Source organism: Mytilus galloprovincialis, chromosome 9, assembly GCF_965363235.1.
Source record: "Mytilus galloprovincialis chromosome 9, xbMytGall1.hap1.1, whole genome shotgun sequence".
NCBI classification, from domain to species: domain Eukaryota; kingdom Metazoa; phylum Mollusca; class Bivalvia; order Mytilida; family Mytilidae; genus Mytilus; species Mytilus galloprovincialis.
In genome coordinates, this window is record NC_134846.1 from 74,108,383 (window position 1) to 74,131,478 (window position 23,096).

Below are 23,096 nucleotides of genomic sequence, written 5' to 3' on the forward strand. Positions count from 1 at the left end.
GACACAGCCGTGTTTAATAGATAGACCCATTTGTGCTTGTTCTACTCGTTTATCGGGAGCACCTGTTTGTATTTCCATATTTATCCAGTCAATGTCACGGCAGTTGAAGTCTCTAGCAATAATAATGTGTTAAGGTTTTCCTGTTGTTATCTCTTCTAGTGATAGTTTAAGATTGTTGTCATTCATAGAATGAAATTCAAAACAGTGTGGCTGTGGCCATTGATTGACACATTAAATTCATCAATTGACTGGGACAATTTAGGTGAACGTTTGTATGTAATGACACTGCTCACTATGTACTTTTTAAAGACACTTAAACTATGGGGTCACCAAAGGTTCTCAACACCTTAATAAAGTAATTCGAAAAATTAATCAGAAATAACACGATGTTTTGATTTATATCAATTATATAAATCAAAACATAAAGGTTATTCCTGATTAATTTTTCAAATTATTTTATAATTAAAGGCGTTAAGAAACCTTTGCTGACCCCACAGTTTAAATGTCTATCGTAGGTACGTCGTGAACAGTGGTCGTTACAGACAAACGTTCACGTAAATTGTCCCAGTCAATGGATGAATTTTATGTGTTAATCAATGGCCACAGCCACACTGTTTTGAATTTCATTCTATCTCTGTGAGGCATGTAATTTGATGCGATGTAGAGGTCTTCGCTGATTTTCAATTTTATTTTGGACCGTTTGTTTCTAAGTCTGTGAAGGGATCAATGAATTCAGTTGAAATGAGATCTTCATGTATTCCAAAGAATACTCTGCCCAAAGAGTGCCTCTGTCATTTTTGAAGTTATCTAGAAAGACTCCAGGTGATTTAATTACATCTTTCTTCATTTGATTCTCTGGTTTCATTCCTTTGAGCTAATATTCAGTACACATATGATATCTGGTTTGATGTAGGTTATGGAAGTAGAAAGTTCAGCTTTATCCATGATACTGCGGCAGTTATACGTAGGTTGCCTTTGGGTGGTAATTTTATTTTAAGTACATTTAATTTGGTGGAGTTGGTACTTTTTGTAAGGTTACAGCTGTTTACTGTTTCTACTGTGTCTACTTCTTTCAAAGGATGTTTGGGCTTCTAGTGTGCAATGGACTAAATATAAACTATCTATTCAACAAGAGGCTGTCAGAACGACAGCAAACCGGATTTATTAACATTTATTTGTGTCCTGGCAATATCACAAGAACCATTACTGATGAATGGTGAAAGTGAAAATCGTCAATATCAAATTTGACCTCCATTTTGTCATCAGTATCAACATATTAAAATTTGAAAAGCTTAGATTGAATGGTTCATGAGTAAATGCAACAAGGTGAATGGAAACACCATTTTACGATCTTTCAAGAACTATAACTCCTGAACGGTAAAAGTCAAAATCGTTCTTGACCTCTATTTTGTCATCAGTAACAACATATTAAAATTTCAAAAGCTTTGGTTGAATGGTTCATGAGAAAATGCACGGACACGACGGGAAACACCATTTTTCAATCTTTCAAGAACCATAACTCCTGAACGGTAAAAGTCAAAATCGTCATTATTGAACTTGACCTCCATTTTGTCATCAGTAACAGCATATTAAAATTTCGGAAGCTTTGGTAGAACAGTTCATGCATAAATGCACGGACACGACTGGAAACTCCATTTTTCAATCTTTCAAGAACCATAACTCCTGAACGGTAAAAGTCAAATTCGTCATTATTGAACTTGACCTCCATTCTGTCATTAGTAACAACATATTAAAATTTGGGAAGCTTTGGTAGAACAGTTCATGCGTAAATGCACGGACAACTCCATTTTTCAATCTTTCAAGAACCATAACTCATGAACGGTAAAAGTCAAAATCGCCATTATTGAACTTGACCTTCGTAAAGTTGTCAGTAATAACATATTAAAATTTTAAAAGCTTTGGTTGAACAGTTCATGAGTTAATGCACGGACAACATTTGATTGCCGCCCGCCCGACCGCCCGGCCGCCCGCCCGCCCGCCGTACATCCCCAAATCAATAACCGACATTTTTGTCACAAAAATCCGGTTAAAAATCGGTTCTGGAGAGTGGTGGGAACATGTAAGTAGTATACAGTTCAAATCTGTGGTAGGTAAACGAGTCCACATTTATGGATTCACATTTGTAGCACTTTTGATCTATGTTGTAATTTAGAGTCCTGACTACCTTATAATTTATACTTAAACTGATGAAATTGCATAAACATAGCTTAACATAGATACAGTACCTTTTATTCTATACCTGATCTAATAAGATTACCAGAAAATCTGTATACTAGTATCTCTATATTATATTCGCCTTTCTAAAAAGTGAAGGGGTAAGAGAAACAAATGGGGAAATGAAAAACTACAAGTGGCAGATAAAACACAGACCATCTAATGGCTTAACAAAAAACCATGCAAAAGAAAAACAAGAGTGCACACACTGAAATGTCTCGCCTTCTATACTAATCAATTATATCATGTTGATAATCCTAAGTATAAAGCTAAGCTTTATTACAACTGTCACATAAACTTAATGAGGTCAAGGTCAGATGAACCATGCCAGGCAGACATGTACAGCTAACAATGCGTCTATACAACATATATAGTTGACCCATTACTTATAGTTTAAAATAGACCAAAACACAAAAACTTAACACTGTGCAATGAACCATGAAAATGAGGTCACGGTCAAATAAAACCTGTGCGACTGACATAAAGATCATAAAATATTTCCATACACCAAATATAGTTGACCTATGGCATATAGTATTAGATAAAAAGACCAAAACTCAAAAACTTAACTTTGACCACTGAACCATGAAAATGAGGTCAAGGTAACATGAAATCTGTCCGCTAGACATGTACACCTTACAATCATTCCATACAACAAATATAGTAGACCTATTGCATTTAGTATGAGAAAAACAGACCAAAACACAAAAATTTAACTATAACCACTGAACCATGAAAATGAGGTCAAGGTCAGATGACACCTGCCAGTTGGACATGTACACCTTACAGTCCTTCCATACACCGAATATACTACCCCTATTGCTTATAGTATCTGAGATATGGATTTGACCACCAAAACTTAACCTTGTTCACTGATCCATGAAATGAGGTCGAGGTCAAGTGAAAACTGTCTGACAGACATGAGGACCTTGCAAGGTACGCACATATCAAAAATAGTTATCCTATTACTTATAATAAGAGAGAATTCAACATTACAAAAAATTTGAACTTTTTTTTCAAGTGGTCACTGACCCATGAAAATGAGGTCAAGGACATTGGACATGTAACTGATGGAAACTTTGTAACATGAAGCATCTATATACAAAGTATGAAGCATCCAGGTCTTCCACCTTCCAAAATATAAAGCTTTTCAGAAGTGAGCTAACACCACCGCCAGATCACTATCCCTATGTCGAGCTTTCTGCAACAAAAGTTGCAGGCTCGACAAAAATCAATCAATGAAACCTTACATAGAAGGTAAAGATACAGCACAAAATACCAACAAGGTGATATGGAAGGGGTACATTGTTACTCCACTTTTGTCAATTATGCCCTGCTTTAGTGTCATGGGAATTTCAATTCAGTGCAAGCTCTATTCCATATTATACCCTAGCATACATGAAAAATCTGAAACTTTTATGGTTTATATTCAAAAACTTAATAAGTTATTTATTGGTGGATGCTACAGATTTTCATTTTTTTTTTTTATAACAACAATAATCTCTGCTTTTTCTTCAAATTCTTTGAGCAGAGTCTCTGTTTTAATACAATTTCCATTCAATCTTTTTTATTGCCACCATAATGCCCTAATTCCACTGTCCAGTCCTACAAATATCTTTATGTACACTAAGACTTTTTAAGTATTTGTTTTTGTTTTAATATTTACTGACTGGCAAAGAATCAAACTTTTATATGAAGACAAGCGTTTTACAAAGTATTTTTAAAATAAAACCATGAAAATGGAAATAGCAGTTTCCCAAAATTCATTCTATTATAAAATCTATTCAGAATACACCATGGTTAAATACATAGTACCAAATGATATAGGGCTCTGTGGAGACCACAATCTATTAGTACTTCAATGTGTGTACCTTCAATAATCTATATAATGGCTACCTCTGAATATCAACTTCAGTTAGGAGCTATCTTACAATTCCTTACTTTTAAATGATTTCCTTTTGCTGCAAATTATTTAAAACAGCATTCATATTTTGATAGAAATACTGAGCAAATGGGCTGGTGCTAACCTCACCAACTTAGTCCGCAAGCAGAGGTATAACCAGGTGATAATGATAACAATACACCAGATGTTAAGTTAGAATGTTTCTTCGATGACATAAATATCAGTTATTAAACTATACTTTCCAATACTGTCAAAAAAGCAACTTTCCAATACTGTCAAAATAAAAAAAACTTTCCCAATATTGTCAAAATAAATAACTTTCAAAACTGTCAAAATAAAAAATAAATTACAATTTATGTACTGTTAAAATGTTTCTTTCCAATACTGTAAAAATTAAAAACATTCTGAATCTTTTTAATGGTTTTAATACTGTACATAATAAAAAAAACTTTCCGCTAATGTCATTTTTTCTCATGGTATGTTATCACCCAGAATATTTGAAGAATGACATCTCATGTTGCATTCATCTCCATTTTCAAGCCAAGAATGTTATCTCATGTGGATCCATCCCATACCCCATTTGAAGCCATGAATTTTTGTGTTAACAAAAAGGTGAAGGTCAAATTATATAGTTTATTTATAGCTATATTTATCACAGTAATACAAGCACATGATATCAACAAACTTTTCTCGTTCATGTTACAAGGCTTCTAGAGGATACACTAATAAAAACGTCAACAAAGCTTTGCAATATACAAATAAATATAGCTGTAATAAGGATTCAGTACTATTAGAAAAAAAAAGTACTCATAAATGTAAATGTTTGGCACAGCAGGTGCAATGATAAGTTGATTCTTTCCCTCCTATAGTATAAAATCCACTTTGCTTTTAGCAAATATTCAATATAAAAAAGTCAGACAAAACATGAGAAATAATGATATATTCCATAAAGATATTGTGCTGACTCATCTGTTTAAATATTTCGTAACCTTTTGATCTCAATCTATCTTAGAAAAGGTAGAATGAATAAAATGTGAAATTTATGTTCACCAGTCTATGACAAGAGCTACAGCAAACCTGTTGTTTAAAAAATAAATCTGATGGCACTCAGTTTTTTATATGGTTTGGTCTAAACTCAAACTGCTATCAATGTTCTGAATATGTCCCTGATGTTCAAACTGGTTATCATCAATCATCAATGGCAGCATACTTTATGGTAATCATTACTGATTACATTGCATATTTTCAGAATTTAACAGATCCTTCTGGTAGACTACTGTTCACTTGTCTGTAATATCTCAGATCATTAACTAATCTCTGTATACTTTGACTGAATGATGGCAAGTCCTGCAAGCACAAGAAACAACCAATCAGTGACATCATGAACATAGATTTATTGTAAATGCAACCAAATTACTGTAAATTATTGCTTGCATTTATTATTGTGATTTAATAACTTTAGACCAAAATGCAATTTTAATTTTAGGGATTTTGAAAAAATCCAGTTTAATTTATCTAAAAAAAATTAAAAATGCCGGTTTAACTTATTGCAATTATAACCCTGTTGCAATTTTCGCAATGATTCATAGATGCCAACCCCCTTTTGACACAATCAGTAACAAACTATCAAATTTTCCGTATTTTTGAAAAGTTTTCAGTAATCATTCAAAAACGTGCATTTACCAATAAAAATTACTGACGAGTGCTTGCAAAGTGATGTGCAGTAACATATTTTGTTAAACATTGTAGTATGTATTCCATTCATTGATTGTTCGTACATTTTGGTTTTGTCAAGGAGAAGTAGTGATTGGGGGAAAGCTACTTCATAAATTGCAAGTTTGCCTCTTCGGAAGTCAGTTAGTTACCCAACAATAGGTCGATAACTCCCGAGAAACCGGAAGCATTATATTGGCGTTTTCTAAATACCGGACCAAGACGGAAAAGTAATGATAAAAATCTGTGGTTTACAAAATTGAACGGCGATGATTGGGAATCGGTAACAATTCAACTTTGACTGTAATAGCGTAGTTTTTATCGCAAAATTGGAAAAATTACGGAAAAATCATAATGGTTGGTATCTATAAATGATTTCTGAATTTACAAAACCTGCTTTATACATAAATTGTCTCATTACATGTTACATATTAAGTAAATTTGTCATTCTATATTTAGTATTTGATTTATTATCTGGAAACACAGATTTCTGACAGACTGCCATATATATATATACCCTACTTTGTAGTGTGGGGTAGAAATTATTTAAAAATTCAAACATACCTTTTCTGTTTTGAAATTTTGTTGTAAAACACTTTTCTGATCAGGAGTAAGCCCTTCACAATCTGATAGGAACTGATGTAGGAAGTCATTATAAAATCTTTCAAAATCTACACATGCCATATTGTGAATAGTCACAGTTATCTCCTCTTGAAGAAGGTCATGTGATCTATGTACAAGAACTTGTAATAATACATTGAGAAACTGTGTCAACATTCCTTGTGCAAAGATTGTCTGAAAAAGAAAATTAACATTTAAACAATACAGATAAACAAAAAATCACGAAAAATCCTTCTTATATCAGTCGAGGTATTTATATAAAAAACAAGAATAACAAGAATGTGTCCATAGTACACGAATGCCCCACTCGCACTATCATTTTCTATGTTCAGTGGACCATGAAATTGGGGTCAAAACTATAATTTGGCATTAAAATTAGAAAGATCATATCATGGGGAACAAGTGTACTAAGTTTCAAGTTGATTGGACTTCAACTTCTTCAAAAACTACCTTGACCAAAAACTTTAACCTGAAGCGGACGGACGAACGGAGGCACAGATGGACGGACGGACGAACAGAGGCACAAACGGACGAATGGAGGCACAGACCAGAAAACATAATGCCCCTCTACTATCGTAGGTGGGGCATAAAAATATGTCTTTGGTGTAAATTTGGATATATACTGTAAAAGCAGAAATTTTCGTGGAGGATTTAATTTCGTTTATTTCGTGGAAAGAATATATCCACGAAATTAAAACCCCCACGAAAATTTAACTTCCATATAAAACCACTTCCAGTTTAAGGAAACCACGAAATTAAATCCCCATGAAATCTTACAGAGAGACAAAACCACAAAATTTTAACCCCACGAAAATTAATGTTTCTACAGTATATATATATAATTGGAGTTTAAAATAAAAATAATTAGAGTAAGTAAGAGCTGTAAATATATTGTGGTCATGAAGTTAACAAGAGTTATTATTACTTTCCTATTGGTAGCATTTTTTGAACAACCTTACTAAAGGAGTACACTCTTTAAAATAACTATTATCTTAGTGGAATTTTAATAAATAAAACATTTTCAGTAAATCAAGTGGAATAATATAATTATTATTAAGTACAAATATGTAAGCTTGGAAAAGGTTACTTTATACACATTTAATGCATTTTTACTTTTATAAAAATCCCTATTCATTTTTAAACAGATCAAGCATTAGGTATTATGCATAAAATACCAAGTAAATATCACTTAAATTTCAAATTAGAATGAAGGAAGTCAAAGGGAAATACATGTCTAATCCATATTAAGAAGAAGTAATTCCTTAATAAAAACATTAAATACAAATAGGAAGACTCACTACATCATCATTACCACTCTGCAATAGCCCTTAATGTAAATTACACAAAGCTTAGTGTTTATATATTTCAATGTATTACCTTACTGTAGAGTTTCCATTTGAAGTTGAGATTTTCTAATGATTCTAAATTCTGTCTGAAGACATCAATATCTGGCTGCAGAAAAGATTGGCCATATGACTGAAATAAGAAAACAATAAATATTTGTCTGCAGAAAAGACAGGCCATATAACTTATATGACAAAACATTAATTATTGACTTGTTAAGATGTGCTCTATGACTAAAATCTTACATCAGTACTGTAAATAAAATGTCCTATCAAAATTAGCACTCTAAGCTTTTGACTTGAATAATTTTTATACTTTTAAATCAAATGCCTTGCAGAATCTTTTCTAAACAAAGGAATAGTTGCCTGTAGCAAAATTCTGTTTCACTGGGAAAGGAGTAAGTCGGTAAGGGCCATATTTGGCCCCGATTTTAAAGTTCAATGTTACAAAATAAAAATTGTTTTAAGTTGACTTAAAGACATGTGAGAAAGTTAAATAGAACTATTACTGTCGAATTTTTATTTCTTAATTGTTTATTTTTACATCCCAAATAGGTCAAAATAAGAGCCAAATTTAGGACCAGGAAACAGAGCGCAGGCGTCGACAAATTAAATATTCAAACTGGACATGAAAATGTTATTATGAACATTATGTTCAAAGATCTTTTTTGTCGACGTTGTTTCTTGTCCAATAACCAATGAAAATTTACCCATTAATGAGTACTATTTGTGATGCATGAACAAAATGCAGGAATGTAAATTTTCAACAAAAAGGCTTATTTCTTATCTAGTCAAAGCATTAACTATGATCCATTGTGATATTGGTCAATAAATCCTCAAATTTAAGCTAAATAAGGGGCCATTTAAGGGCCTTATTGAACCTACTCCTTTGCACACACAAATCTATGTCCACAGAAAAATCTTGTATTCCTTTTCAGTTATGTTGATGTTTATAAACTTTTGGCCTAAGCTTTACTGTTTTCTTCAAATATTTTTTATTCCCTTTGCATCATTGTATCTCCATTGATGTTTGGATTTTGAACATGTGGTCTTTGACATAGCTGTTGTAAGAAGAACATGCAATTTCGTTAAGAATCATGAACAGCTGAGTGTTCACTCTCATGTTTTTTCAACTTTTATAAGGTCGAACTTGCTGAACATTTTTCTGAAGTAACCCTATTTTGAACTACACAATAAGATGAGTTACCTGTAAAACTGATGTGAACTGTTGAACATTCTCGACTTGTTCAGGCTCGTTGTTCATCTTCATTAGTACGTTACTTTTAAAGAAATATCTCCAGTTATGAACCAGAAGTTCATGAAGTAGATTGTACAGGACTAGTTTCATATCTGGTGATGGTCTCTGTAACATAAAAACTCATCTTGTACTAAATATTGTCATGTTTTGTTTCAAATCACAAAATTTTCTTGAATTTGTCCTATCAAAGTTGCATCATATCAATTACTACAGGCATGATGAAATACACTTAAAAAAACAAATCTGGTGGGCAATATTTTAGAAACATGGATCTACTATGGAAAAAGTTGATTGAAAATATATGTAGTAAGCATATGTCTTCAATATCCCCATTTATTTTCTCAAATCCTTCAGAACCACATAACAACTTCATGGTGTTATAGCTTCCAATAGTTTGTTACTGTAGTCTTACATATTTTAACTTTCTTTTTAGTCTCTTATTTATTTACATTTGGGGAAAAAATACTTTTTTATGATATGAAACATTAAAATAAAAGTTCATTTTTTCATGATTACTACATCTTTCATGATTACTAATCTGAATAATACAGTACCTGAGCAATGATAGGGTAGATTTGATCTATACATATGGATATAATACAGTACCTGAGCAATGATAGGGTAGATTTGATCTATACATATGGATATAGTACAGTACCTGAGCAATGATAGGGTAGATTTGATCTATACATATGGATATAATACAGTACCTGAGCAATGATAGGGTAGATTTGACCTATACATATGGATATAGTACAGTACCTGAGCAATGATAGGGTAGATTTGATCTATACATATGGATATAATACAGTACCTGAGCAATGATAGGGTAGATTTGACCTATACATATGGATATAATACAGTACCTGAGCAATGATAGGGTAGATTTGATCTATACATATGGATATAATACAGTACCTGAGCAATGATAGGGTAGATTTGATCTATACATATGGATATAATACAGTACCTGAGCAATGATAGGGTAGATTTGATCTATACATATGGATATAATACATTACCTGAGCAATGATAGGGTAGATTTGATCTATACATATGGATATAGTACAGTACCTGAAATGATAGGGTAGATTTGACCTATACATATGGATATAATACAGTACCTGAGCAATGATAGGGTAGATTTGATCTATACATATGGATATAATACATTACCTGAGCAATGATAGGGTAGATTTGATCTATACATATGGATATAGTACAGTACCTGAGCAATGATAGGGTAGATTTGATCTATACATATGGATATAATACAGTACCTGAGCAATGATAGGGTAGATTTGACCTATACATATGGATATAATACAGTACCTGAGCAATGATAGGGTAGATTTGATCTATCCATATGGATATAGTACAGTACCTGAGCAATGATAGGGTAGATTTGATCTATACATATGGATATAATACAGTACCTGAGCAATGATAGGGTAGATTTGATCTATACATATGGATATAATACAGTACCTGAGCAATGATAGGGTAGATTTGATCTATACATATGGATATAATACATTACCTGAGCAATGATAGGGTAGATTTGATCTATACATATGGATATAGTACAGTACCTGAAATGATAGGGTAGATTTGACCTATACATATGGATATAATACAGTACCTGAGCAATGATAGGGTAGATTTGATCTATACATATGGATATAATACATTACCTGAGCAATGATAGGGTAGATTTGATCTATACATATGGATATAGTACAGTACCTGAGCAATGATAAGGTAGATTTGATCTATACATATGGATATAGTACAGTACCTGAGCAATGATAGGGTAGATTTGATCTATGCATATGGATATAATACATTACCTGAGCAATGATAGGGTAGATTTGATCTATACATATGGATATAATACATTACCTGAGCAATGATAGGGTAGATTTGATCTATACATATGGATATAGTACAGTACCTGAGCAATGATAGGGTAGATTTGATCTATACATATGGATATAGTACAGTACCTGAGCAATGATAGGGTAGATTTGATCTATACATATGGATATAGTACAGTACCTGAGCAATGATAGGGTAGATTTGATCTATACATATGGATATAATACATTACCTGAGCAATGATAGGGTAGATTTGATCTATACATATGGATATAATACATTACCTGAGCAATGATAGGGTAGATTTGATCTATACATATGGATATAATACAGTACCTGAGCAATGATAGGGTAGATTTGACCTATACATATGGATATAATACATTACCTGAGCAATGATAGGGTAGATTTGATCTATACATATGGATATAGTACAGTACCTGAGCAATGATAGGGTAGATTTGATCTATACATATGGATATAGTACAGTACCTGAGCAATGATAGGGTAGATTTGATCTATACATATGGATATAATACATTACCTGAGCAATGATAGGGTAGATTTGATCTATACATATGGATATAATACAGTACCTGAGCAATGATAGGGTAGATTTGATCTATACATATGGATATAGTACAGTACCTGAGCAATGATAGGGTAGATTTGATCTATACATATGGATATAGTACAGTACCTGAGCAATGATAGGGTAGATTTGATCTATACATATGGATATAATACATTACCTGAGCAATGATAGGGTAGATTTGATCTATACATATGGATATAATACATTACCTGAGCAATGATAGGGTAGATTTGACCTATACATATGGATATAGTACAGTACCTGAGCAATGATAGGGTAGATTTGATCTATACATATGGATATAGTACAGTACCTGAGCAATGATAGGGTAGATTTGATCTATACATATGGATATAATACAGTACCTGAGCAATGATAGGGTAGATTTGACCTATACATATGGATATAATACAGTACCTGAGCAATGATAGGGTAGATTTGATCTATCCATATGGATATAGTACAGTACCTGAGCAATGATAGGGTAGATTTGATCTATACATATGGATATAATACAGTACCTGAGCAATGATAGGGTAGATTTGATCTATACATATGGATATAATACAGTACCTGAGCAATGATAGGGTAGATTTGATCTATACATATGGATATAATACATTACCTGAGCAATGATAGGGTAGATTTGATCTATACATATGGATATAGTACAGTACCTGAAATGATAGGGTAGATTTGACCTATACATATGGATATAATACAGTACCTGAGCAATGATAGGGTAGATTTGATCTATACATATGGATATAATACATTACCTGAGCAATGATAGGGTAGATTTGATCTATACATATGGATATAGTACAGTACCTGAGCAATGATAAGGTAGATTTGATCTATACATATGGATATAGTACAGTACCTGAGCAATGATAGGGTAGATTTGATCTATGCATATGGATATAATACATTACCTGAGCAATGATAGGGTAGATTTGATCTATACATATGGATATAATACATTACCTGAGCAATGATAGGGTAGATTTGATCTATACATATGGATATAGTACAGTACCTGAGCAATGATAGGGTAGATTTGATCTATACATATGGATATAGTACAGTACCTGAGCAATGATAGGGTAGATTTGATCTATACATATGGATATAGTACAGTACCTGAGCAATGATAGGGTAGATTTGATCTATACATATGGATATAATACATTACCTGAGCAATGATAGGGTAGATTTGATCTATACATATGGATATAATACAGTACCTGAGCAATGATAGGGTAGATTTGACCTATACATATGGATATAATACATTACCTGAGCAATGATAGGGTAGATTTGATCTATACATATGGATATAGTACAGTACCTGAGCAATGATAGGGTAGATTTGATCTATACATATGGATATAGTACAGTACCTGAGCAATGATAGGGTAGATTTGATCTATACATATGGATATAATACATTACCTGAGCAATGATAGGGTAGATTTGATCTATACATATGGATATAATACAGTACCTGAGCAATGATAGGGTAGATTTGATCTATACATATGGATATAGTACAGTACCTGAGCAATGATAGGGTAGATTTGATCTATACATATGGATATAGTACAGTACCTGAGCAATGATAGGGTAGATTTGATCTATACATATGGATATAATACATTACCTGAGCAATGATAGGGTAGATTTGATCTATACATATGGATATAATACAGTACCTGAGCAATGATAGGGTAGATTTGACCTATACATATGGATATAATACATTACCTGAGCAATGATAGGGTAGATTTGATCTATACATATGGATATAGTACAGTACCTGAGCAATGATAGGGTAGATTTGATCTATACATATGGATATAATACATTACCTGAGCAATGATAGGGTAGATTTGATCTATACATATGGATATAATACAGTACCTGAGCAATGATAGGGTAGATTTGATCTATCCATATGGATATAATACATTACCTGAGCAATGATAGGGTAGATTTGATCTATACATATGGATATAGTACAGTACCTGAGCAATGATAGGGTTGATTTGATCTGTACATAAGGATATAACACAGTACCTGAGCAATGATAGGGTTGATTTGATCTATACATATGGATATAATACATTACCTGAGCAATGATAGGGTAGATTTGACCTATACATATGGATATAATACAGTACCTGAGCAATGATAGGGTAGATTTGATCTATACATATGGATAAAATACAGTACCTAAGCAATGATAGGGTAGATTTGATCTATACATATGGATATAACACAGTACCTGAGCAATGATAGGGTAGATTTGATCTATACATATGGATATAACACAGTACCTGAGCAATGATAGGGTAGATTTGATCTATACATATGGATATAACACAGTACCTGAGCAATGATAGGGTAGATTTGATCTATACATATGGATATAATACAGTACCTGAGCAATGATAGGGTAGATTTGATCTATACATATGGATATAATACATTACCTGAGCAATGATAGGGTAGATTTGATCTATACATATGGATATAATACAGTACCTGAGCAATGATAGGGTAGATTTGATCTATACATATGGATATAATACAGTACCTGAGCAATGATAGGGTAGATTTGATCTATACATATGGATATAATACAGTACCTGAGCAATGATAGGGTAGATTTGATCTATACATATGGATATAATACATTACCTGAGCAATGATAGGGTAGATTTGATCTATACATATGGATATAATACAGTACCTGAGCAATGATAGGGTAGATTTGATCTATACATATGGATATAACACTTGGTATGAATGACTTGAATGCTGAACCTGGTTCCTGTACCACTAATTCTAATATCTTTAAAAATCTACAAGATACAACCAAGACAATCTTTATATCATTTCAAAAAGGTATTATATGCTATCCTGATCCAATCAATTATCTGTTAGAAATGGAACTTGGCATCTTTAATGTAAGGTGCTTATGCAAAATCTAAAATCTATGTGATAGATAATAACTGTAGAACATTCATAAACATTTCAAACATTGCATATAGTTTATATCAAAATCAGGCTGCAGATGAATAAAAACTTTAAAATCCTATATATTTAATTATATTTTTTTCATGGCAGTATAAAAATATTCTTACTTTTCTACAACTCTGTGGGCAGCACTACTTTCTTGGAAAATTGTCTCTGCCAACTGTTGTCTGAAATGATAAATAGATTGATGTTTATATCAAAATTACAAAATGACACACCCATCTAAACCTCCAGTGAATGACGCACCCATCTAAACCAGGAGTGAATGACACAACCATCTATACCTAGACAGAATGACACAGCTCTCTTTACCTTAAGTGACTGACACACCCATCTTAACCTTGAGTGAATGACACACCCATCTATACCTTGAGTAAATGACACAGCTCTCTACATCTTGAGTGAATGACACAGCTCTCTACACCTTGAGTGAATGACACAGCTCTCTACACATTGAGTGACTGACACAGCTCTCTACACCTTGAGTGAATGACACAGCTCTCTACACCTTGAGTGAATGACACACCCATCTATACCTTGAGTAAATGATACATACATGTGTACATTGAAGGAATGACAATGCATCTTTACCTTTAGAGACTGATGCATACATTCACACAACTGACTATTGTTACAGGGATAAAATAAATAACTTACTGTGTAAAAAGTGACATAAATGTCGTAATTGTCTGTTGAGTGAATGCAACACCCATCTGTACTCTCAATCCTTGGAACAGGGATAAAAAGAAACTCATCATTGCTTCTATAACTTCTACCTCTGAAACAAATTTGTCAGTTTTTTCATAAACATGTTGTACAAAAGATGTTTCAATTCTATTTCAAATAGACTTATAATATAATCAGCATTGTATATATTTGTCCTTTAGGTTTGTGGAGTTAAATAAGTGATGTGGAAAGAAACCATCAAACTAAATAGAAATTAAATATGTGCAGTGATATAATTGTCCTGATTCAAAAACAATTCAATTCCTGATATGACTTTTAAGGGCTAAATTGTTTCTCACTAGCTAAAGAAAAATTAAAACCAGATGCCCTGCAGGGCGCAGCTTTATACGACCGCAGAGGTTGAACCCTGAACGGTTGGGGCAAGTATGGACACAACATTCAAGCTGGATTCAGATCTAAATTTGGATTGTGATTAAATAGTTGACACAGCATAGGTTTCTGACACAGAATGAATGTGGTCTAATGAACTTAAAATATTTTTTTTGCCTTTGAGCAATTCACTATGCTGTTGAAAAAATGTTTGAAGAAATTTTCTTTTTATTTATGAAATCTGAAATAAGAAAAATTTAACCCCCCCCTCATTTTTTTTTACATCCCCCTTTCCCTTTTTCTAAAACTGATCTCAATTCAAATTTCTAATGGAGTTTGCAACAATAACTACTCATTTAAATACATCATAAAATAAATTTAAAACTACTATTCTGGACAAAGAAAGATAACTCCAATTGAAAATTTCTTGCTACTGCACAATATTGTGCAATTAGATATTTCTTGCTATTGCGCAATACTGTGCAATTGAAAATATTTGCTATTGCACAATACTGTGCAATTAAAGATTTCTTGCTATTGCGCAATAGTGGCAATTGAAAATTTCTTGCTATTGCACAATACTGTGCAATTGAAGATTTCTTGCTATTGCTGAATACTGTGCAATTGAAAATTTCTTACTATACTTTATGTAATAATTTTGGATCCTGATTTGAAACAACTTGAAAACTGGGCCCATAATCAAAAATCTAAGTACATGTTTAGATTCAGCATATCAAAAAAGCCCAAGAATTCAATTTTTGTTAAAATCAAACTTAGTTTAATATTAGACCCTTTTGACTTTAATGTAGACCAATTTGAAAACGGGACTAAAAATTAATAATCTACATACAGAGTTAGATTTGGCATATCAAAGAACCACAATTATTCAATTTTTGATGAAATCCAACAAAGTTTAATTTTGGACCCGGATTTGGACCAACTTGCAAACTGGGCCAATAATCAAAAATCTAAGTACATTTTTAGATTCAGCATCTCAAAGAACCCCAAGGATTCAATTTTTGTTAAAATCAAACTAAGTTTAATTTTGGACCCTTTGGACCTTAATGTAGACCAATTTGAAAACGAGACCAAAAATTAAGAATCTACATACACAGTTAGATTTGGCATATCAAAGAACCCCAATTATTCAATTTTTGATGAAATCAAACAAAGTTCAATTTTGGACCCTTTGGACCCCTTATTCCTAAACTGTTGGGACCAAAACTCCCAAAATCAAAGCCAACCTTCTTTTTATGGTTATAAACCTTGTGTTTAAATTCCATAGATTTCTATTTACTTATACTAAAGTTATGGTGCGAAAACCAAGAATAATGCTTATTTGGGCCCCTTTTTGGCCCTTAATTCCTAAACGGTTGGGACCTCAACTCCCAAAATCAATCTCAACCTTCCTTTTGTGGTATAAACCTTGTGTTTAAATTTCATTGATTTCAATTTACTTATACTAAAGTTATTGTGCGAAAAACAAGAATAATGCTTATTTGGGCCCTTTTTTGGCCCCTAATTCCTAAACTATTGGAACCAAAACTCCCAAAATCAATCCCAACCTTCCTTTTGTGGTCATTAACCTTGTGTCAAAATTTCATAGATTTCTATTTACTTAAACTAAAGTTATAGGGCGAAAACCAAGAAAATGCTTATTTGGGCCCTTTCTGGCAACTAATTCCTAAAATGTTGGGACCAAAACTCCGAAAATCAATCCCAACCTTCCTTTTGTGGTCATAAACCTTGTGTTAAAATTTCATAGATTTCTATTTACTTTTACTAAAGTTAGAGTGCGAAAAACTAAAAGTATTCGGACGACGACGACGACGCAGACGACAACGCCAACATCATACCAATATACGACCAAAAAATTTTCAATTTTTGCGGTCGTATAAAAATTAGAACCGAAGATTATTTAAAATTCTTAAAACAACTGACTATAGTTTGACTTACAAATTATGCAGTTTTGCTCATTGCTGAAGGCCTCATCTTGACCTATAGTTTATTTCTTCTACACCATTGGGTCTCTGATGTAAACTCCTCTTATTGGAAATCATACCACAACTTCTTTTTAAATATAAGTATTTTGGCATATACAAATATAACAATACAACCATTCTATTAGATGTTTTATGTTTTACATACAATAAAAGTATACTTGATGTCTTTTTTGTAACAAATTCAAACCTAGTATCTTAAAATAAACATATGACATGTTATTGATGTGTCACATACTATAGTAACCATTATCACATGAATTACCTGGTGGATGCAGATATATTGGAAACAGTGCTATTGATACTTGGATGACTTCTTGTAATGACTGATAACAGATCTGTTTACTTTTCACAACTTCTCCAGAAACAGCCTCAATCCAATCCTGGAATATACTCAATGCCTTTCTTATCACTTGTTTACCTATAATAAAAGAGAATATAAAATCTTCTAAGAAAGGTATGAGTATTGAGCATGCTTTTATACATTGATAACTAGAAACTGTTCAATTTAGTTCATATTTAAGTTTCATACAACTTTTGTTATTTGCTATAAATATTTTAAAAATACTTTGACTTCATCCATGGCGTCTTGCAAATAATGGAGATGTTGGTCATACATCAATGGGCAGCAACCCAATGACATAAATAACAGAAAGAAATAAAGAGGCAAACGCCTTCAAACACGGACAAACGAGAAAGCCACAAGGGTCAAAATAATATCAGTGCAGTTTTTTAATTGTAATTACTAATATGTTACTCAGTAATTTTGCAGCATGGTATATTTGTGATGTGCACATTTGTTATTCAAAATTTACAACATTATAATTGTTGTCATGTATTTCTGTGAGTGAAAAGTATTTTATTCAGTTGAACAATTGTAGATCCATAACTTTGAAATTGCTTTATTGAAAAAAAGTGTAGTTAATTATTTTTGCTCACAGCAGCATGTGATAAAATCAATGAGCACTTACTTGTAGAATCTTCCCTCAGATGTTTGTGATTACCAAGTTCAGACTTCAATAGGAGCACGTTCCTAGCTATCTGTTGTACATAAATCTGGTGATGTGAAGCTCTCTCTGTCCAGTTCTGACCAGCATCAGACTCATTTGGCCATGGAAGAATTAAGGCATTTGACATTGATCTGTAGACAAGAAGTTGTACCTGTTGATGCAAAATTAATATCCTTCATTTAATTGATGGACCTAAAAAATGTTTTCATCAGATTATGCTTTTTTCACTTTATTGTGGTTAAATCTTAGTAAATATGTTATTATGGAATTTTTTCGTGTGTGTATTATTTTTTATATGGTTCTAATGTTCAAGGTTATTCTGAATCTAAGCCACCAAATCATTGATGCGGAATGCTTGGTGGAGAAGCAGTAAATACCTGTCCTTGGTCTGGGATCAAACCATAACCTCCAGCACTTGAAGTGACCACCTTGAAACCACCAAATATTTTATGCTTGTTCAGACTAAAGAGAATAAATAGAAATTGAACATAGGTTTTTATCTATGTAGATGTGGTTTTTAAAATGTTTCACTTTTAGCAGATTATAAAACAAGTATTATATTTATTACAATTATTTATACTGACCTCTGTTGTTAGACTGTCCAGTGTACCTTGTGTTACAGATGATAACAAATTCTGTATACATGGAAGCTGGAGCAGAAAGGCAGGTTTTACTGTAGTTGTTATGGATAAAACAACATGTGCTGCAGAATGTACTATTCTTTCTGGTACCTAAAATATACCAACATGAAATGTAGGTCAGTGTGACACCAATTTAAAAAAAATAACATTATCATGAAAATAGTAAACGTGATAAATTATCATCTATGTAGTGCTGTAGATTAATGAGAAATGGAGTTAATAAACTAGTCACATTTTTTATATAATATAAAATCACAGTAGTCACCAATTCATTTTCCATACTGATTTCAAAATTTGAAATAACTGCTGAAATTTAACTATTTTTAATCTAACTTTGCTAACTTATCCAATACATAAAGGGCTTCAAATGGTAGCAATATATGTTACCTTTGCACAAAGTTTAATATTACAAGCTATGAGAATGTAACAAGGATCTTGACAGTGTCCTGTAATGGTATTTTTCTGCTATATAAAGTCAACTTGTCAGGTAGTTTGGACTGTAAATTATTTTCATATGACCTTTAAATATTTCAAGGAAACTCAACCCTTGTGTTATTACCTGACTAGAAAATAATGGTGTAACAGCTTCTAACAATGTAGTCATCATAGATATAAACTTCTGCTTCATCTGTGGTTCTTTGTTAACTTCATTGTAATACTGTGATAACCAGTGACAAAATGCTTTAACTGATGCTATGGCTTGTGCTTGTCTGAAATGATATGCAACCTAATATAGAATTTATTTTTTCTAAGAGTAAAATATGACATAAAAAAAACATGGATCCTCTGAAGGTTTCAATGGAATCTATCCACTGGACTATAAGGAATTGAACGTTACTATACTGTTTCCATTACATATAATTATTTGATAACAAGTTCCATATTTTGCACTTTTAAAAAAATTTGTAAGGGTTCCGCGGAACCCAGTGTCTCGCCTATTTTTGCTGTAAATTGCAGACTCAACAACAATGAGGGAAAAAATCAATAAAAATATTCCTCTTGTTACATGTACTATTTTATGATTGCAAGAAAATCTAAGTCCATTTAAAAGTAAATTACAGAAAAAACTGAGTAATCTTTTTACAAACTTTACTTCTGGATACAATATTATGATCATAAATAAGCTTCTGTCCAAGTTTGGTACAAACCCAGGATAGTTTAAGAAAGTTATTAAAATTTTTAAAACTTTAACCACAGAGTGAATGTAATGGTTCCCTGGAGAAAAACTAAGTCCATTTAAAAGTAAAATATGGAAAAAATGGATTTATTTATTTACAAAATTTACTTCTGGATACTATCTTATGATCATAAACAAGCTTCTGTCCAAATTTGGTACAAACCCAGGATAGTTTAAGAAAGTTCTAAAAACTTTAACCACAGAGTGAATGTAATGTTTCTCCACAGAAAAAACTAAGTCCATTTATAAGTAAAACATGGAAAAAATGGAATTTTATTTTTTCAAAATTTACTTCTGGATATTATCTTATGATCATAAACAAGCTTCTGTGCAAGTTTAGTACAAACCCAGGATAGTTTGAGAAAGTTATTAAAATTCTAAAAACTTTAACTACAGAGTGAATGTTTTGTTTCCTCGCAGAAAAAACTAAGTCCATTTATAGTAAAATACGGAAAAAATGGAATTTTATTTTTACAAAATTTACTTTTGGATACTACCTTATGATCATAAACAAGCTTCTGTCAAAGTTTGGTAGAAATCCAGTATAGTTTAAGAAAGTTATTAAAATTTCAAAAACTTTAACCACAGAGTGAATATTTGTTGACGCCGCCGACGACGCCGACGACGACGGAATGTAGGATCGCTTAGTCTCGCTTTTTCGACTAAAGTCGAAGGCTCGACAATAAAAGGAGAATGTGTCTTAGGACATAAATGCCCCTGCTTAAGCTTTGCATTTTTCAGATTAAAAAGGAGTATACCTCTAGAAATGTAACACTCTGCCAAAATGTAAACTTTGTCTGGAAGGATAGCCAGAAAAATGAATGGAAAAAGAAGACAGCTAGTAGGATTGTTAAGGGTAACACTTAATGCCAATGCTGCATACATTGGAGGGCAGGGCATAAAAAAAAGATTTCACAGTCTAAAAATACCATAAGTATTCAGGAGTGATGATTGGTACCATTTGATTGGTTTAAGTAAAAAGATTGGAGATTTACAGATGAAACAAGAATGTGTCTAAAGTACACAGATGCCCAAATCACACTATCATTTTCTACGTTCAGTGGACTGAAATTGGGGTAAAAACTACCTTCACCAAAAACTTTAACCTGAAGCGGGACAGACAGACAAACAAACCGAAAGACGAACGAATGGATGAATGGAAGCACAGACCAGACCAAGAATGTGTCCATAGTACACGGATGCCCCACTCGCACTATCATTTTACATGACCGTGAAATAGGGGTTAATACTTTAATTTGGCGTTAAAATTAGAAAGATCATATCATAGGGAACATGTGTATTAAGTTTCAAGTTGATTGGACTTCAACTTCATCAAAAACTACCTTGACCAAAAACTTTAACCAAAACTTTAACCTGAGCTGTGCACTATCTTTTTCTTTGTTCAGCGGACCGTGAAATTGGGTCAAAACTTTAATTTGGCATTGAAATTAGAAAGATCATATCATGGGGAACATGTGTACAAAGTTTCAAGTTGATTGGACTTCAACTTCATCAAAAACTACCTTGACCAAAAACTTTAACCTGAAGCGGGACGAACAGACGCACAGACGAACGGACCCACAAACCAGAAAACATAATGCCCCTCTACTATCATAGGTCGGGCATAAAAACATAATGCCCATAAATGGGGCATAGAAATAGACCAAAAACACTTCACTGCATTTCAAAAAAAATACCTACACTGACTGAAAATCAGCATCTAACACATTCTGTACTGTAGATCTGACTTCATATAACTTAGTTTTTGTACCATATTCTACACAGCTTACAAGCCTTAAAAAAAAAAATAGAATTCATCAATCAGATGAAAACAAATTCAAATTTGTACCATTTTGATCTTCATTTTCCATAAAGTTTAAGATATAGCATACTTTTCTTTTTGAGTTACCAAAACATAAGCAAATGGTTAAGTAGTAAGATCAGATTCCATACTATTCTTACATAACTCTTGTCTGTCTGATGCTGTAGTACAAATAACAGTTTTTCTTTAAAAAAATTGTGTCAAGTGTATAACCACAAAAATTATTCTAATCTGATACCATTTGCATGCTTAAATTAGGAATATTAAAAAGTTCTTGGGTATCTTCAAAGTATCAGAAAATGCTACTCTTTAATATGACAGTCACTTTCATAAAGTTTTGTTTCAATATACATCTAAATTTACGCATCTATGATGATAATAAAGATTTCATAATAACAATAAAATAAAAAAAAAAGATATTGTTACAATTTTAAAGACCTTCCTTATTTCCTTATTTCAATTATCATATTACAAACATAGCAGTATTTACTTTTCTAAAAGCATGGTCCCATCAGACAGCCTTTGTGGGAAGTTTTCACCAATAAAATGTTCGGCCATTCTCCCCAAGGCTTGCAGTAATGATGACAGATCTTTCAAGGCACAATGTAAGCGTCTACATTCATTTTCAGCAGAGATTATTAGATGTCTTTTATTACCACTAGCAGCAATATACTGTTCTAAGCTGTGGTATACATGCAAGTTTTCACTGAATGGCTGGTACTGTCAAAGTATAACAATCACTTATCATGACACAGTGTTAATACTACTTACAATCATTACATTAGTTCTTTAAACATTTACC

At 32.5% G+C, this 23,096-nt stretch overlaps 1 protein-coding gene across 1 annotated transcript in view; it reads right to left on the reverse strand.

Annotated features, from left to right (window-relative positions):
* Window positions 1–4,759: 4,759 nt before the first annotated feature.
* The window catches only part of LOC143045912 (exportin-6-like), a 33,988-nt gene continuing 15,651 nt past the window's right edge, over window positions 4,760–23,096 (reverse strand). Inside the window, exons 12-24 of the mRNA XM_076218752.1 lie at window positions 22,785–23,014; window positions 22,174–22,266; window positions 19,855–20,005; window positions 19,239–19,385; window positions 18,616–18,805; window positions 17,910–18,065; window positions 15,246–15,366; window positions 14,696–14,755; window positions 14,302–14,413; window positions 9,023–9,178; window positions 7,850–7,948; window positions 6,416–6,646; window positions 4,760–5,485 (exon numbers count right to left, since the gene is read on the reverse strand). Coding sequence (XP_076074867.1) covers window positions 5,384–5,485; window positions 6,416–6,646; window positions 7,850–7,948; window positions 9,023–9,178; window positions 14,302–14,413; window positions 14,696–14,755; window positions 15,246–15,366; window positions 17,910–18,065; window positions 18,616–18,805; window positions 19,239–19,385; window positions 19,855–20,005; window positions 22,174–22,266; window positions 22,785–23,014 — 1,848 coding nt within the window. The 3' untranslated portion in view covers window positions 4,760–5,383. The remainder of the gene's footprint in view (window positions 5,486–6,415; window positions 6,647–7,849; window positions 7,949–9,022; window positions 9,179–14,301; window positions 14,414–14,695; window positions 14,756–15,245; window positions 15,367–17,909; window positions 18,066–18,615; window positions 18,806–19,238; window positions 19,386–19,854; window positions 20,006–22,173; window positions 22,267–22,784; window positions 23,015–23,096) is intronic.